The following is an 18,477-nucleotide window of genomic DNA, read 5'->3' on the forward strand; positions in this document are numbered from 1 at the left end:
GGTGGGTTCAGAGTGATGTGGCTCAAATGCTGGCAAATGGGGCTTGATTAATTCAGGATACATGGAGGAAAGGGGGTGGGAGAGGGAGTGAACTTTTTCAATTTTGATGTGACTCTTCTTCAGTTTTCACATTTATTCCTAAGGGCAAAGCTTTGACCAGAGTCCACCTGTCAACTAAAGAAACTCTTTTACAGTATAAAACTGTCCATCCCCTGTACATCAATATTTCTTGCAAATTGTCCTGATGAGCAGAAGATGAAGTGATTCGATGAAATGTGCCCTTTCTCATCAACATTCAAGATCAGAGATGCTTACTTGAGACCATGCTGATCCCCCATGGTTACAGGCCGTTGGATAGTACGGTGCCACCACTGTCGGTCTGTAAATGGTTTCAACTTCAGAAACGAAAGGATGGACCAAAGATCCTTCAAGGAGTTTTGAATCGGCGTGCCTGCAGCAGAATCATACTGAATAAATAGCTACATGTTTTAATAAATCTCCTCTCCATTGTAAGCGATTTTCAAGATCGTAAAAGGGTAAAGTCACCACAGGCACAGTCTTACATCAGAGACAGACGATCAGTGGTGGCTTACTGGAGTGTCACCACACCTCGGAAGAGGGGACAGGTCAAGAGGGAGAGTAACCTCAGTCGGGGCGGGATTTGAACCCATACTGCTGGCTTCAATTTGTATCACAAACCTACCATCCAGCCAGCTGAGCTAACGGATCCCCCAAGCCAAGACATTCATAGACAAGTCTTGGTTTCGATGTGTCATAAGGCTTGAGAGCAGATTACTGTTGTGACCATATTGTAAATGAATGAAAAAGTCAAGACCTTAGGAAAATCACACTGAAGGTGTACAGACTGGCAAATGCACAGCATCGTTACCTGTAATAATGATACTGCACGGATAGGATTTGAACCCATATCCCCAGAACATTAGTCTGAGATTCTGGATTGCCCAGTGGCAGTACCACTAGATCACCACATCTCCAATGTGTTCCAACCATCTGGAGCGGGATTTGAACCTGGAAACATCAGGTTGGAAAGAGAGTGTGCTACCAGCTGAGCCACACAGAGATGATGCCTCTCAGATGATGTTTCATTAGGTGACATAATGGAGATCAATTGAAATACTTTCTGCATATTAGTTCCCCCTGGTGAGTGACAGCTTCAGTTACTGCAGCATTGATAAAAACCACAAGTAAACCAACAGCGACTGTGAACACACAAACAGCTCCCTCTAGAACATTTCTAACAGCTCAGTAATTGAAACTCAGCACACTTAATAGTTTAGTAACTCTGGAATGGGCAAGACAGCTATTGGGTTTAAGTGTACACATATCAGATAGGTCCAGTTCAATGTATTTTACCACAGAAAATAGGAAGAGGAATAGGCCATTCGGCCCTTCAGGACTATTCCACCATACAAGTTGATCTTGGCCGATTACCCAACTCAGAAACCTGCTTCTGCTTTCTCCCTCATGCCCTTTGATCATCTTAGCTCTAAGAACTATATCTAACTCTTTCTTGAAAACATCCAATGGAGTGGCTCAGTGGTTCGCACCACTGCCTTTTACAGTCAGGGTCACTGGTTCGATTCCAGCCTCGGGTGATTGTCCTGTGTGGAGTTTGTGCATTCCCACCCATGTCTGCGTAGGTTTCTTTCAGGTGCTCCGGTTCCTTCCCACAATCCAAAGGTGTGCAGGTTAAGTGGAGTGGAAAATTGTCCACAGGAGCCAGGGATGTGCAGGCTAGGTGGGTTAGCCATGGAAGTGAGGGGTTTGGGAATAGGGTGGGATTGGGAATAGGGTGGGATTGCTTTTTGAAGGGTCAGTATGGACCTGATAGGTCAAATGGCCTTTACCTACAGTGTAGGAATTGTATTCTATGATTTTGGCCTCAATTATTTTTTATGGCAGAGAATGCCACAGCATCACCACTCTATGGGTGAAGCAATTTCTCCTCATTTCTGTCCTAAATAAAGGTCTACCCCGTATACTAAAACTGTGACTCCCTTGTCTACACTCCCTGGTGATTGGGAACATCCTACTTGAGTTTAACCCGGTCATTAATTTTCCTCCAAAAACCTTGCCTCACTGCAAGATACTAGTGATAGCTTTTGGTCAACCAGGCAGCAGTTTTGTCATTTGCACATTTAATGGCGTCATGTACAGTGACCAAAACCTCTTGTCTGACTGTTACTCTAAAAGCAGCAAACGCTAACATCCTAAACTCAACAATTCCACCAGAAAATCCAGCCCAGGTCAGTACAACAGACATCTCTCAGCCTCACCTGTTAGTACCCATCGTCTCTCAGCAGTTAGTGTGTGAGTGCAGCTTTGGTCTGCTGGGCATTTGGATTCCGTATGGTGTGGCCCTCATCCAATACCACACGGAGCCACTTCACTTTGTGCAGGGGGCTGGCGCTCCCACTCTGTAAGGACAAGTTAATCATAATCACTGCAGGGAAATGGGAGGTGATAGAAAATCCAGTGCAACACTCGCACACTTCATTTCACTCCACAGCTACTTCGTGCATTTGAGGGCGGCACGGTGGCTCAGTGGTTCGCACCGATGCCTCACAGCACCAGGGTCCCAAGTTCGAATCTGGCCTCCACTGTCTGTGTGGAGTTTGCATATTCTCCCTGTGACTACGTGGGTTTCCTCCCAAAAATGTGCAGGTTAGGTGAATTGGCCTTGCTACATTGCCTGTAGTGTTAGTGCATTAGTCTGGGTGGGTTACTTTTCGGCAGGTCAGTGTGGACATGTTGGCCGAACTGGTCCTCACCCTTAACGATTTCCTCCTTCGAATCCTCCCACTTCCTCCAGACCAAAGGGGTAGCCATGGGCACACGTATGGGCCCCAGCTCTGCCTGTCTCTTTGTTGGCTACGTAGAGCAGTTGATCTTCCGTAATTACACTGGCACCACTCCCCACCTCTTCCTCCGCTACATTGATGACTGCATTGGCGCCACCTCGTGCTCCTGCGAGGAGGTTGAGCAATCCATCAACTTCACCAACACATTCCACCCTGACCTTAAATTTACCTGGACCATCTCTGATACCTCCTTCCCCTTCCTGGACCTCTCCATCTCCATTAATGACGACCGACTTGACACTGACATTATTTACAAATCCACTGACTCCCACAGCTACCTGGATTACACCTCTTCCCAGCCTACCTCTTGCAAAAATGCCATCCCTTATTCCCAATTCCTCCGCCTCCGCCGTATCTGCTCCCAGGAGGACCAGTTCCACCATAGAACACACCAGATGGCCTCCTTCTTTAGAGACCGCAATTTCCCTTCCCACGTGGTTAAAGATGCCCTCCCACGCATTTCGTCTACATCCCGCACCTCCACCCTCAGACCCCACCCCTCCAACCGTAACAAGGGCAGAACGCCCCTGGTGCTCACATTCCACCCTACCAACCTTCGCATAAACCAAAATCATCCGCCGACATTTCCGCCACCTCCAAAAAGACCCCACCACCAGGGATATATTTCCCTCCCCACCCCCTTTCCGCCTTCCGCAAAGACCGTTCCCTCCGTGACTACATGGTCAGGTCCATGCCCCCCTACAACCCACCCACCCATCCTGGCACTTTCCCCTGCTACTGCAGGAACTGTAAAACCTGCGCCCACACCTCCTCCCTCACCTTTAACCAAGGCCCTAAAGGAGCCTTCCACATCCATCAAAGTTTTACTTGCACATCCACTAATCATTTATTGTATCCGTTGCTCCCGATGCGGTCTCCTCTACATTGGGGAGACTGGGCGCATCTCCGGGACACCTGCACCAATCAACCACACCTCTTTTCCACCTATCCACTCCACCCTCTCCTCCTTGACCTATCATCTTCATCCTCTCCCCCACTCACCCATTGTACTCTATGCTACTTTCTCCCCACCCCCACCCTCCTCTAGCTTATCTCTCCACGCTTCAGGCTCACTGCCTTTATTCCTGATGAAGGGCTTTTGCCTGAAACGTCGATTTCGAAGCTACTTGGATGCTGCCTGAACTACTGTGCTCTTCCAGCACCACTAATCCAGAAATGTTGGGCCAAATGGCCTGTTTTCATACTCTAGGGAATCTAATCTAATCATTCAGATAACCCCCTACACCAATGTGGCATTGGTTTTTATTTAAATTGAAGGATACAGCTCACATCTATAGGGAAGGTTATAGAGACAGCTCTAGTTGCCTGAATTGCTCAGCACTTTAGACTGTAATAATCCAAAACAGCTTAGAATTCTCTTCTGGTATTGATTTGACACATTTGAAGAAAAATTCAGAAGCCCATTCAGAGCATTAAAGCCAGTACTGAGCACCTTAACTCTCTCAATGTAGCTTTCAGGTGTGTTTTAAAATGCCCCTCCCCAACCCACTTTTTGGAAAAAAAAAGTGTCCATTCCAAACTTACTGTTAGACTAATAGACTTAATGTAATATAATCTTGTGTAATTTACACAAACCTTGAATTCAATCTGATGTAATGCATACTGTATATCATCTGAGCTGTCCCATTCATATATGTATTGCCCAGTCCTACCTAATTCCTGTTACTCTCCAATAAAGGTTTAAGTGGAATTTCAGAGCCTGAATGCCCAACTGAATGACTAGAGTCAGAGTCCTACAGCATGGAGACAGGCCCTTTGGCTCAAATTGGCCCACACCAACCAAAATGTCCATCCACTCTAACCCCATTTCCCGACACGGCCTATATCTTTCTCAACCTTTCCTGCCAATGTATTTGTCAAAACGCCTTTTAACTGTTGTTAATGTACCCACCTCAACCACTTCCACTGGCAGCTTATTTCATATGCGTATGACCCTCATGTTTAAAAAAAATTGCCACTCAAGTTCCCTTTTATTCTTTGCCCTCTCGTCCTCAATTCCCCAACCCTGGGAAAAAGACTGAGTGCATTCACCCAGCCATGCCTCTCATGATATGATATACTTCCGTAAGATCTGCCCTCAGTCTTCTATGCTCTAAAGAAAAAGTCCTCGCTTGTCCAACCTCTCCCTACAGCTCAGGCCAATGAGTCCTAGCAACATCCTTGCAAATTTCTTCTGCATTCTTTCCAGTTTAATAACATCCTTCCTTTAGCAAGGTGACCAAAACTGAACATAACACTCCACACATTGGGAAGTGTTGTTGGTGAGGCAATGTCCACACTCAATGCTGTGATTAATGAAGGCCAGTGTACCAAAAGCCTTCTTCACTGCCCTGTCTGCCTGTGACACCACTTTCAGAGAACCATGCGCCTGAACTCCAAGGTCCCTCTGTTCCCCTACACTCCTTAAGGCCCTACCATGAAACTCCTACCTTGATTTGACTTTCCAAAATGCAATACCTCACATTTATCTATATTAAACTCCATTTGCCATGGACTAAATTTTACATAAAACCAGAAAGTTACCATTTTTACTCTTCAAGCTCAAGTTCCTGAAGGATTAGATTGCCCACTTGCCACGTGGGGCGTGCTCTGCTCACCAAGAGCAGAAACCACCCTGCTTTCATTGTGGTACAGACCAAGCAAAATGAAATCAGTCCGTTTCTATAACGAGTGGTTCATCCACACTGCCACTTATACACCCAAGTGAGAGGGAAATCAATCCCTACCTTTTCTCAGACTCTACAGCTATAAAGAGTCATAATTACATCTGACAGGTAGGAGAAGATTTTCAACATTACTGAGTCATTATAAAAACTGCTCACTATTGTTAGTGATGCTTTGGAGGACTGTGAAAAATTCAGGTAGCTAAATCAAAAAAAAGGTGCCCCTGATAAATGTTCCCCTCTACACATGAGCTCGAATCCTTTGTCGTACGTAATCATAGTTACACTTGGAATTAATTCTGTGGCTGTTCTTGAAGTAAGAACTGTATTTATATAGTGCTCCTCATGACATCAGATTATCCCAAAGCAGCCTATAAGATACTTTTAAAAGTACTGTAGTCAAATGTTGTCTGGGAGGTAACCTTCAGCGCATTTAAACACAACCAAACACACACACACACACACACACACACACACACACACAAGAAAATGCATAAAATATTTAGTCTTCCATTGCAAACAATACGGTTTTATAGTTTTAAGCATCATGTATAGCAGGTCCATCCTCATTTCAAATGTGTAACTCTCCCCTACCTGAATATTGTGAAGCACAGCATAATGGAAGCAACTTCGATTACAACTCTGTTGCATTATTAATTCAGTTGAAGCACTGTGCCCATGCCCGTTTGTCATCATAACCCATGCAGGAATCAAAATATTCCTGAACCTTCAGTTAATGTCAGTTCCCATTGCTTTTAACCGTGTTAACTTCCTCAGATACTGCATCACATATTCTCCATTTCCCTGACATTTAATCATTAAGCCCCTTTTGATAATATAAATCCTGTGATGGGGAAATAAGTGATACAATCATATGCGCACCTTTGACAGCGACTAGGAGGTACGGAAATCAATACTATTTCCTGCTCATCAGTAATACTGGTTCAAACTGAAAAGATCTGAATGACCTCAGCTGAGTTTTCAATGTCACATTTTCTGTACACTAAATTTGTAAATTACCACATTAACAATATTGCATGCTGCTAAACCGATCGTAACCTGCCCGTACTTAGAAAACGGGAGTAGGAATAGGCCATTCGGCCCTTCGAGCCTGCTCAATCATTGATTAGAACTGTGGCAAATTATCCAATACATAGACTGTGCCTGCTCCCTGCCTCTGCCTGCCCACTAAACTTCCATCACTAAACTTCCATCGCTTTAAAGTGCTACATCCAACTCCAATGGCTACTTAATTCCTCTCCTGAACAGCTACCTATCCTCAGCCAAAAACTCTCCACATCTTATCCCACAATTTATCACACTTGCTCACCACCCAGGCTAAAATATGATTGGCTCTAAGCCATTGCCTCACGTGTAAAATAATTTGTTCTTCAATTCCTTCTATTTACCTACCCCTCCACATCACTCTTCCAGCCCTACCAACCCTCAACCGATTCCCATGTTTTATCTGCAGCAGTCTTTCCCTCAGCCCTCCCATTGCCCCCAGCACATGGGCATTCAAGTTGCCTAGGTCCCACCCTCCAGAACTCCCCTAAAATCGTTCTGCCTCTCCTTCCTGAATTTGATTTAGTATTGTCACGTAACGAGGTACAGTGAAAAGTTTTGTTTTATGTGCAGTGGTGATATTGTGGCTCAGTGGTTAGCACGGCAGCATTGCAGCGTCAAGGACCTGGGTTCAATTCCAGCCTGGGTGACTGTCTGTGTGGAGTTGGCATGTTCTCCCCATGCCTGCATGAGTTTGCTCTGGTTTCCTCCCATAATCCAAAGATGTGCAGGTTAGGTGAATTAGCCATGCTATATTGCCCATAGAGTTCAGGGATGTGTAGGTTAGGTCCATTAGTCAGGGGTAAACATAGAATAGGGGAACGGGTCTGGTTAGGATACTCTTCAGAGGGTCGGTGTGGACTTGCTGGGCCGAAGGACAGACTTCCACACTGTAGGGATTCTATGATTCAGTCCAATAGGATAGAGGAATATAACGTTACAGCTGCAGAGACAGTGCACAGAGAGCAAGATCAATATTAAATTTAAAATTGGAGAGATCCATTCAGAAGTTTGCTAACAGCAGGGAAGGAGCTGCTCTTGAATCTATTCATACGTGTATACAAACTTTTTTGACTGCTGCCCGATGGAAGAGGATGGAGGAGAAAATAACCAGAATGGGTGGGGTCTTCAATTGGCCAGCTTTTAAAGATCAACGTCAGAGAGATGTACAGCATGGAAACAGACCCTTCGGTCCAACCCGTCCATGCCGACCAGATATCGCAGCCTAATCTAGTCCCTCCTGCCTGCACCCGGCCCATATCCTTCCAAACCCTTCCTTTTCATATACCCATCCAAATGCCTCTTCAATGTTGCAATTGTACCAGCCTCCACCACATCCTCTCGCAGCTCATTCCATACACGTACCACCCTCTGTGTGAAAAAGTTGTCCCGCAGGTCTCTTTTATACCTTTCCCCTCTCACCCTAAACCTATGCCCTCTAGTTCTGGACTTCCTGCCCCAAGGGAAGAGACTTTGTCTATTTATCCTATCCATGCCCCTCATAATTTTGTAAACCTCTTTAAGGTCACCCCTCAGCCTCCGACGCTCCAGGGAAAACAGCTCCAGCCTGTTCAATCTCTCCCTGTAGCTCAGATCCTCCAACCCTGGCAACATCCTTGTAAATCGTTTCTGAACCCTTTCAAGATTCACAACATCTTTCCGATAGGAAGGAGACCAGAATTGCATGCAATATTCCAACAGGGGCCTAACCAATGTCCTGTACAGCAGCAACATGACCTTCCAACTCCTGTACTCAATACTCTGACCAATAAAGGCTTGGACAAAGATTTAAATCTGCCCTAATTCCCTTCTTTGGCTCAGCATCCATTTTCTTTAAATTTCTTAGTCTGGGATGCTTTACTGCACTAAGAGGCGCCATTAAAATGCAAACTGTTGTATGAAAAAGTGGTTTCTGCAGCGTGTGGAATGGCAAAAACACAGTCACTCCTCTAAAAGGACACTGATAAAGGGGATTTTTAAAGGAACAACTCAGAATTCAGGACCACTTTCAAGGAGCATTTAACAGTCTGAAAAACAAAAAGGTTACATTCCAAAGTTCTAAGGGTTTTGACTTGACCAGCACAAAAAGCATGCAACCCAGTGACAGCGATGGATTTCACAGTTTAACAATTTAATATTCACCACCTACCCCATAATCGACTGTTAATGTATTGTAGGTGGTCAGTACAATATCCTGCTCAGCGAGGAATGATGCAGTCTTATTTCTCTCAGAGCCGTAATAAAGATACATATTCAATTTCACATCGGGACATAAATGTCGCTCAAACTGATCCTGAAAGATAAATTTGCACTTCAAGTTATTTCAATTGTTCTGTTGTTGTACCTTCGGGACTGATAATAACGAGGAAGAAATTGACAAAGACGTCAACCAAATTTGGAAGGAGAGATTCAAAGTTGGCACAGTGCACTTACAATCCAGTTACTGAGCACAGAGAGAGGACAAACTATCAGGGTCGATCTCGCCTTTGCATTAGCCGCTGTATTAGGGCTGGGCTGTGAGCTTGGACAACCTAAAAAAAAAAACCCAAACAAAATTGAAACATCGGAGAAGCTGAAAACCTGAAAGAATGTTCAGTGGGTCAGACAGGAGAGACGATCTAGGGCCAGCATTCCAAGCTGACTTTTCTTCAGAGCTCAGGAACAACTGACAACAATGAAAACAAGCTTTAGCCTGATCAAACACAAAAATAAATTTTGATAAATATGAGCAGTCTTCAAGCTGAAAATGTGAGCAACTTTCTCTCTATAGAGATGCTAACTGAGCATTGAATTCCTTTTATTTCATGCTTAAAAATTTTAAGTTAGCTTTTTAAGTCTGATAACATGTATAACTTAAGTAGGTTTGGCATAAAATAATTTGATCATTACTCAGCTTTGATGGCCTGTGGAATCCCTCCCTAATCCCCTCTATTCTTAACCAGCTTTAAAATCTATTTGTTTGACTAAGCTTCTAGTCACTTGCCCTAATATCTTATTATGGAGCACACGGTCGATCTTTGGTCAATAATTGCTCTGATGTACCTTACGATATTTTACTATTTTAAGGGGTCAGATAAATTGAACTGAGGCTTTTTAAAAATTGCTTACATTTCTGTCCAACAGCGACTTTCTGTTACCAGATATTGTTGAGTATCCATCATAAAACAATGGTTTTATAACCTGACCAGTTTGCTCCACCTTGCCTTCCTGTTTCTTAAGCGTTCATCCCATGGATCTCTTACCCAGACTAAGAATCTTCACTCACCTCAACATTCACTGTATTGTAATTCTCAATCTAAGGACTTAAATACACCTTGCTGCCTATGAACTGCAGGAATTGGAGAGATATTGGAATATGGAATTTGGTGAATGCTCCACTAGCACCACCTAAAGACTCCAAATATATTGCAGGTGTTAATTCTTTAAAATCACACAACACCAGGTTATAGTCCAACAGGTTTAATTGTAAGCACTAGCTTCCAATTTTTAACTTTGTATAACCCAATCCAAAACCAGGATCTCCAAATCATTAATTCTTCTTCAGTGACTTTGTACCATTGAGAATGTTGTAACTCCACTAGTTCAGAAATCTACAAAGAAACACAAGACAGGGAAGCGATAGCTTCATGGTATTAGCACTGGACCTGTTAATCTTGGTTGAAATTTCACCAGGGCTGATGGTGGAACTTGAACTGAATTTAAAAAAAAACCATGGAACAAAAGGATCTAATAGTGACCATGAACGTATTGTCGATTGTTGTAAAAAACCCATCTGGTTCACTAAATGTTCTTTAGGGAAGGAAACTGCCATCCTTATCCGGTCTGGCCTACAAGTGACTCCAGACCCACAGCAAGGTGGCTGACTCTTAACTGCCCTCTGGGCAATTAGGGATGGGTAAGAAATGCTGACCCAGCCAGCGATGCCCTCATCCCGCGAATGTACAAAGAAAAAAAGCATTCCAATTAGGTTGTAAAAGAATATAGAGTGGAGGAAAAAAAAGGCTTAATGGAATCCCGTATTTTACATGGAGAACGAGGATTATAGAATGCACTGCTGAAGGCTCAGATTTCAATAGTAATTTTCAATGAGAATTCAATAGAACTAAAAAAAATTTTTAAACAGTCAAGGGAATTGTAAGTGAGTGAATTGCTACCACAGTCATGAGAGGCTAAATAGAAGCATGGCATTCCAACTGGAACTCTATCAACAAACAGAGAGAGTTAGACCCCACCTACCACCCCCTGAGAAAAGGAACAGGAAATGACATCACCAACCCAAAGAAACCCAAATATATAAATAAGCAGGAATTATCAACAGTGCTTTGCCCAGAGGCCCACTGAAGATGTTACCTAGTAGGGTGACGAGATGTCTGAAAATGAACCATCAAGCTCAGCGAGCAAACCTACATCCAAAGTGTGACAATGTTAACTCCAGAACTTTACTAGCTGTTCATGAATGAAAAGAACCAGCAATAAGTCTTTCAGGAATAAACTGTTTCCTGAGGTGAAATGGACAAGGATTTAAAAATATACCAATTAGCCATGCCTGGGAAGCAACGGAGTCAAACCTCTACAATAAAAAAAAACTATTTTAAACAACTGTTTAGTAACTGGCTGCCTTGTGTCAGTATGCATGGTGGCTCAGTGGTTAGCACTACCACCTCACAGCACCAGGGCCTTGGGCTGGAATTGCAGTTTGCATATTCTCCCAGTGTCTGTGTGGGTTTCCTCTGGGTGCTCCAGTTTCCTCCCACAGTCCAAAGATGTGCAAATTAGGTGGACTGGCCATGCTAAATTACCCCATAGCGTCCAGGGATGTGTGGGTTAGGTGGATTAACCATGGGAAATGCAGAGTGATAGGGTAGGGAGAGGAGGGCTTTTGCCCGAAACATCGATTTTCCTGCTCCTTGGACGATGCCTGAACTGTTGTGCTTTTCCAGCACCACTCTAATCCAGATTTGGGTGGGATGCTCTTAGGAGGGTTGGTGTGGACTTGATGGCCAAATGGCCTGTTGTTTCGACACTGTAGGGATTCTTTGAAAAGGATTGCCTTGTAGAAGAATTTAAGGAGTTAATGGCAGAACAGGCAGTGTTTGGAACAAACAGCTAACATCGAATGTAACAACAGACATGTAGGTTGAGAATAGCTGATTGTCACTCCCAATAAGAAAGCAAGCAAGCAAGCTGCAGAAGTGTCATAAATAATATCACACCACGAGTTTAACAAGATAGAAAATCCTATAAGAATTCAGCTTCAGCAGCAGAACTCTGGAGAACCACACCACACCACACATAAATTGAAATCTGGACATACTCAAAGACAAGACGCTGTTGGTTAGGACCATTCCACCATTAATCAGGTAATAGCTTAACTTGCTGACCCGTGAGGTCTTATTTTGCTGCTTCATGCAGTAAAGTTTAAATAATTGTTTCAGTATTTGAATGGTCTGTGAGATTTCTTTAATCAGTAGCTGAATTAACAGTAGTTTGCTGGAATTTACATACAACAGAAGAACAGCCAGGGAAGGGATGATAAAATTAACCTCAAGTTACCCACATAAATAAAGTATTACCTTTCTTGATATTTTTTAAAGTGGAACAGGAAGCACCACCAAGAGCAGCTGCAAAATCAATATCCTCCATTAGGCCACAACTAGACTGCGACTTGCTCTCTGTAGTGCCTGGCAAATAAAAAAAAACTACATTTAAAATTCAATAGTTATTTCAAGGAGACTGGTTATTTCATTCTTTTTCACATAATTTTTGCAGGAGGCAATGGCCTAATGGTGTTATCACTGGACTGCCAACCCAGAGACTCAGATAATGTTCTATGGACCCAGGTTCAAATCCCACCACGGCAGATGGCGGAATTAGATCTCAATAAAAAATGAAAATCTGGAACTAAGTCTAATGATGACCATGACTCCATTGTCAATTGTCAGAAAAGTCCATCCGGTTCACTCATGTCCTTTAGGGAAGGAAAATGCCATCCTTACCTGGCCTGGCCTACATGTGACTCCAGACCCACAGCAATGTGGTTGACCCTTGACTGCCCTCTGGGCAATTAGGAATGGACAATAAAGGCTGGCCTAGCCAGCGACGCCCTCATTCTCTGAATGTTTTTATTATTTTATTCATTCTTTCAATTACAAAAAGATTTCCATTTATAGGGGAACCATCTGTTCAAGCACATCCCTCTATAATAAGACTATCAGACCTCAAGATACAGTAGCAGAATTAGGCCATTCGGCCCTCTGAGTTGGGCTATTCGGCCCTCTGAATTGGCTCCTCCATTCAATCACGACTGATGGGTTTGTCGACCTCACTCTCCTGCCTTCTCCCGGTCACCCTTGATCCCCTTAACAATCAATAATCTGACTTAAATACATTCACTGACAGATTCATCACCCTCTGGCTGAAGAAGTTCCTCCTCATCTCAGTTGTAAAGGGTCATCCCTTCATTGAGGCAGAGGCTGTGCTCTCGGGTCCTAGTCCCACAAATCAGAGAGACTATCTCCTCCACATCCACTCTATCCAGGCCTCACAGTATTGTGTAAATTATATCCAACAAAACAAAACTATGTATCCCAAAACAGCCACAAAAATCAAACCTACAGCTGATATTAACAAAAGCAGACACAGCTGGAGAAACTCAGCTGGTCGGCAGCATCTGTGGAGACGAACAAGAGTTAACGTTTGTCGTAGTTATGGGTATGTTCACCGAGCTGGGAAGTTGATTTGCAGACATTTCGTCTAAGTTTACTCGAAAAGTTAAAGTACGATGAGTAAAATCAACAGGATTGAAAAATATCTCAAATGGGCTGAATTTTGCCACAAATCAGCTGAGCGTCAAACTCTGGGAACATCACAGGGAGTTTCTCTCTGCGAACTCTTGAGAGTTACCTCACACAATTCCCACTGCTCACCTTATTAGCATTTAACACATCCACAGAGCAGCTTTTACACTCACCAACAGAGATATGATCCCTGGTTCAGGATCTTCTGGAGTACTGTATTCAATTCTGGTTGCTCTGCTAGAAGAAGGTGGTTATTAAATTGGAAAGGGTGCTACTGGGAGTAGAGGGTTTGAGTTATAAAGAGAGGCTGGATGGACTGTGGCTTTTTCTCTGGAGCGTAGGAGGGTGATCTTATAGATGTTTATAAAATCGTGAGGGGCATAAATGAGGTGTATAGCCAAGATCTTTTCCCCAGGTTAGGGGAGTTCAAAACCAGAGGGCATAGGTTTTAGGTGAGAGGGACAAGATTTAAAAAGGACCTGAGGGGCAATTTTTTCACACTGAGGGCAGTTTGCAAATGGAACAAGCTGCTAGAGGAAGTGGTAGAGATGGATCCAATCACAGTATTTAAAAGACATTTGGACAGGGATAGGAAAGATTTATGGGCCAAATGCAGGCAAATAGGACTAATTCAGTTTAGAATATCTGGTTGGCATGGATCTGTTGGTCTGAAAGGTCTGCTTCTATGCTGTCTGACCGACCCCCTGCTGCACACCATGTCAAACCCTAATAGTCTGGTCTGAAGTGGCCACTTGGGTCAGTGCAACGTCCAGGGTTTTGAGAAGTGTGCAGGGATGCCACAAGGTGCTCTCCACCATCTTCTCTCTGCTACCTCACATTCATTCTAACGCTGCTCCTCCACCCACTGCCCAGCAAGGTCCACGTACCACGCTCAATACTGCATTGCAGCATTTTCCCCTCAGTAGTTCTTAACTAATGCACACCACACACACCTCTCCTCATCCCCCACCTAAAAATAACCCTTCTTGCCCTTGGTGCTTCCTACTTCATCCAGATACGGCGCCACCTTTCCGGACTGGCAGATGACCAGCACGGAGACTAACATAGTCTCACGTGACTGCACGTTGTTGTCAAACAGCACTGCCGGTGCTAAAAGGCAATGCTGCGAGCGTCCAAAGTGAACAGGCACAAAGTCAGTCCGTAAGAAAGCAAGCTAAGAGTCCAGAGAGATGCCCCCGTTCCAATGCATGAGACTGGCAGCAGTGTGGCACTGCAATGGGTCTGTGAGCTCCAAAGTGCTGAAATGTATCAGAACAGACACCCCTGATGACAAGGTAAGGCTGGTGCTTTGCTAATGCCACCTTAGTGAATGGAGAGTGCAGACAACCGTGGGTCATGGAGTGTGCCCTAAGGTGTGGGGGAGATACTATCCAAGATGGATAGCTGGAGGAGTAAACTGGAGCAACAGGAACCCACTTAGACTTTCATTTTGGGAACTGTTATAGTCTAGAATATCTCCACTGTAAGGTAGCAAGCATCACACATCTCCTGATTAGCAAATGGGTCATTCACCACTCATTAGCGAGATCACCCTCTCACCATTAAAAGCTTTAGTGGAAAACCAGGACTTTTATTTCCCCCTCAATGTCGAGTATCCCATTGTTCTGTACTTGCCAATCACAGTGGCCTTTACCAACTGAACCTCCAGTGTCCACATCCTTTCAGGAGCAGGGAGCATCCTACCCAGGGAGTTTTCAGCTTTCGGTTCCTGGTCAACCTAAAGGACCCGCAAAGCGGCAGCTCATCACCACTTTCTCTGTGCAAGTAGCGGTCAGTAGCAAAAGGCCTTAAAGACAGTCCCACCCACAGGAAGGAAAACAGGTTTACACTTCTCACACCTTCCATTAAAGATAAAAAAGGTTGGATCAACAAATCCAGTGAACCCTGGATGGCAAGGGATACGGATTAGGAGAAAGTGAGGACTGCAGATGCTGGAGATCAGAGCTGAAAATGTGTTGCTGGAAAAGCGCAGCAGGTCAGGCAGCATCCAAGGAGCAGGAGAATTCAGGAATTCCTGAAGAAGGGCTCATGCCCGAAACGTCAATTCCCCTGCTCCTTGGATGCTGCCTGACCTGCTGCGCTTTTCCAGCAACACATTTTCAGCAAGGGATATGGATTACAATAGTTAAGTGCTCGCTTTGGACTGGCAGAGACTTGATTGGCCAAAGGGCCTTTTTTTGTGCTGTGGAACCAATGGCCCTAAAGCTTTGGCAGACAGAGAGAACTGACCTCGTTAGAATTTACTCAGGGATATTTCCGAAAATCAATGTCATTGTACACCCAATATATGGAAACTATCCTCTTTAAACCGCAGTGTACTTTGAATGGTTCACCTTTTCTCCCGCTACTTGTGGCTTTCCATTCCGTTCGTTTACCCGTTGCACTTTTCTGTTGCATTTTCACTGTGAAAAAAAAAGCCACGACTTTTGAAAGAGCTTGTTACACTTCAATGCCTTTCACAACCTCAAAACATTTCAAAACACACAGTTTACAGTTAATTAAGAACCTCTCTGAAGCACCAGCACTGTCGCAACAGAGTGGGGATATGAACCCAAAATGAGATTAAATGAAATCAAATCAAATGAGGAGAAAACTGAAGAGGCCTAGTGATGACATGCTGATTCCAAAGGTCACTGGTTTTGAAGTGTTTCTGTGTTTTGCTGAAGGAATGAATGGCAGAGTCGGTTTCTCTGTGCTGTATGACTCGATGACTTTATGAATGTGTGTGAACATCAAGCACCTTGGGGCAGTGTGTGCAGCTTTGGGTGCCATGTCTCAGGAAGGTCACACTAACCCTGGAGCATGTTCAGAGGAGGTTCACAAGAACAGTCCCTGGAATGAAAAGCTTAACATATGAGGAATGTTTGAGGTCTCTGGATCTGTATTCAATGGAGTTTAGAAGGATGAGGGGCGATCTGATTGAAACATACAGAATATCAAATGGCCTGGACAGAGAAGATGTGGATTCAGAATTGTCTGGCTGACAGAAGGCAAGAGAGTGGTTGTAGATGGAAAGTATTCTGCCTGGAGGACAGTGTTGAGTGGGGTCCCGCAGGCTGTTTTTGGGCCTCTGCTCTTCATAAGTTTTTATAAAGGACTTGGATGAGGAGGTGGAGGGGTGGGTTAGTAAATTTGCAGATGACACAAAGGTTGGAGGTGTCGTCGATAGTATCGAGGGCTATTGCAGGCTGCAGAGCTGGGCTGAGAAATGCCAGATGGAGTTCAATCTGGATAAATGCGAAGTGATACATTTTGGAAGGTCGGACTCGAATGCTGAATATAGGATTAAAGACAGGAATCTTGGCAGAGTGGAGGAACAGAGGGATCTGGATGTGCAAGTACATAGATCCCTCAAAGTTGCCACCCAAGCAGATAGGGTTGTTTAGAAAGCAGATGGTGTTTTGGCTTTCATTAACAGGGGGATCGAGTTTAAGAGCCGCAAGGTTTTGCTACAGCTCTACAAGTCCCTGGTGAGACCACACTTGGAATATTGTGTCCAATTCTGGTGCCCCTACTATAGGAAAGATACAGAGGCTTTGGAAAGGGTGCAAAGCAGGTTTACCAGGATGCTGCCTGGTCTGGAGGGCTTGCCTTATGAAGGCAGGCTGAAAAAGCTCAGATTTTTCTCTCTGGAAAGAAGGAGGAAGAAGGGAGGTGGTCTGATCGAGGTATACAAAATAATGAGTGGAATCGTTGGAGTCAATAGGCAGAGATTTTTCCCCAGAGCAGGGTTGACTGGTACGAGGAGTCATAGTTTGCAGATATTAGGAGGAAGGTATAGAGGTGACAAAGGTAGGTTCTTTACGCAGAGAGCTGTGAATGCATGGAATGCGTTGCCAGAGTAGGCTGATGACTTGACAGGTTCTGGATTAGTGGTGCTGGAAGAGCACAGCAGTTCAGGCAGCATCCAAGGAGCAGCGAAATCGACGTTTTGGGCAAAAGCCCTTCATCAGGAATAAAGGCAGATCACTTGACAGGTACATGGATAAGAAAAGGTTTAGAGGGATATGGGCCACCCCTCCATCACTATCCCTATCACCTCCTAACCCACCTAGACTGCACATTCCTAAACACCACAGGGCAATTTTTAGCATTGCCAGTCCACCTGACCTGCACATCTTTGGACTGTGGGAGGAAACTGGAGAACCCCGGCGGAAACCCATGCAGACACGGGGAGAATGTGCAAACTCCAAACAGACAGACAGTTGCCTGAGGTGGGAATTGAACCCAGGTCCCTGGCACTGTGAGGCAGCCATGCTAACCACTGTGCTGCTGTAGTGTACTTTGAAGAAAAAAAATTGGATATACTCCGTTGTTAGAATTACCTCAGATTACGGATGCTGAGCATAAACCTAACAAATTGCAGAAAATGGGAATAAAACCTACAACAGGAACCAATAATCTACAGACTGCATAGCCCCACTCTTAACAAAGTGATCAAATTATATGTTGTTCACGTTGACTAAATCGTTTTGGATTGGGTAAATTGTACCGATAGATTTAGCGAATGAAACGGATCATCAGTCATAGACTTACCTTTCTTTTTTGTGGAGATACATTCTTCATCCTTTTCCGAATCACTGCTGTATGTGTATTTAACATTTTCCGTTTTTTTCCTGCACAAAACACCATTCTAGTTGGTAAAGTGTAAATAAAAGGTAAATTTGTCTTGCAGACGTTTCGTCCCCTGTCTAGGTGACATCCTCAGTGCTTGGGAGGCTCCTGTGAAGTTTCCTCCGACATTTATAGTGGTTTGAATCTGCCGCTTCCGGTTGTCAGTTCCAGCTGTACGCTGCAGTGGTCGGTATATTGGGTCCAGGTCGATGTGCTTATTGATTGAATCTGTGGATGAGTGCCATGTCTCTAGGAATTCCCTGGCTGTTCTCGGTTTGGCTTGTCCTATAATAGTAGTGTTGTCCCAGTCGAATTCATGTTGCTTGTGGGACAACACTACTATTATAGGACAAGCCAAACCGAGAACAGCCAGGGAATTCCCAGAGGCATGGCACTCATCCACAGATTCAATCA

General features: G+C 44.3%; 1 protein-coding gene across 1 annotated transcript in view; it reads right to left on the reverse strand.

Annotated features, from left to right (window-relative positions):
• Positions 1-18,477, reverse strand: part of hltf (helicase-like transcription factor) — a 70,629-nt gene that overhangs the window by 27,121 nt on the left and 25,031 nt on the right. Inside the window, 8 exon segments of the mRNA XM_072572022.1 lie at positions 316-451; positions 2,298-2,331; positions 2,334-2,438; positions 8,781-8,924; positions 9,065-9,162; positions 12,205-12,312; positions 15,783-15,851; positions 17,986-18,065. Of these exon segments, the coding sequence (XP_072428123.1) occupies positions 316-451; positions 2,298-2,331; positions 2,334-2,438; positions 8,781-8,924; positions 9,065-9,162; positions 12,205-12,312; positions 15,783-15,851; positions 17,986-18,065 (774 nt within the window).

This window comes from Chiloscyllium punctatum, chromosome 6, assembly GCF_047496795.1.
Source record: "Chiloscyllium punctatum isolate Juve2018m chromosome 6, sChiPun1.3, whole genome shotgun sequence".
NCBI classification, from domain to species: domain Eukaryota; kingdom Metazoa; phylum Chordata; class Chondrichthyes; order Orectolobiformes; family Hemiscylliidae; genus Chiloscyllium; species Chiloscyllium punctatum.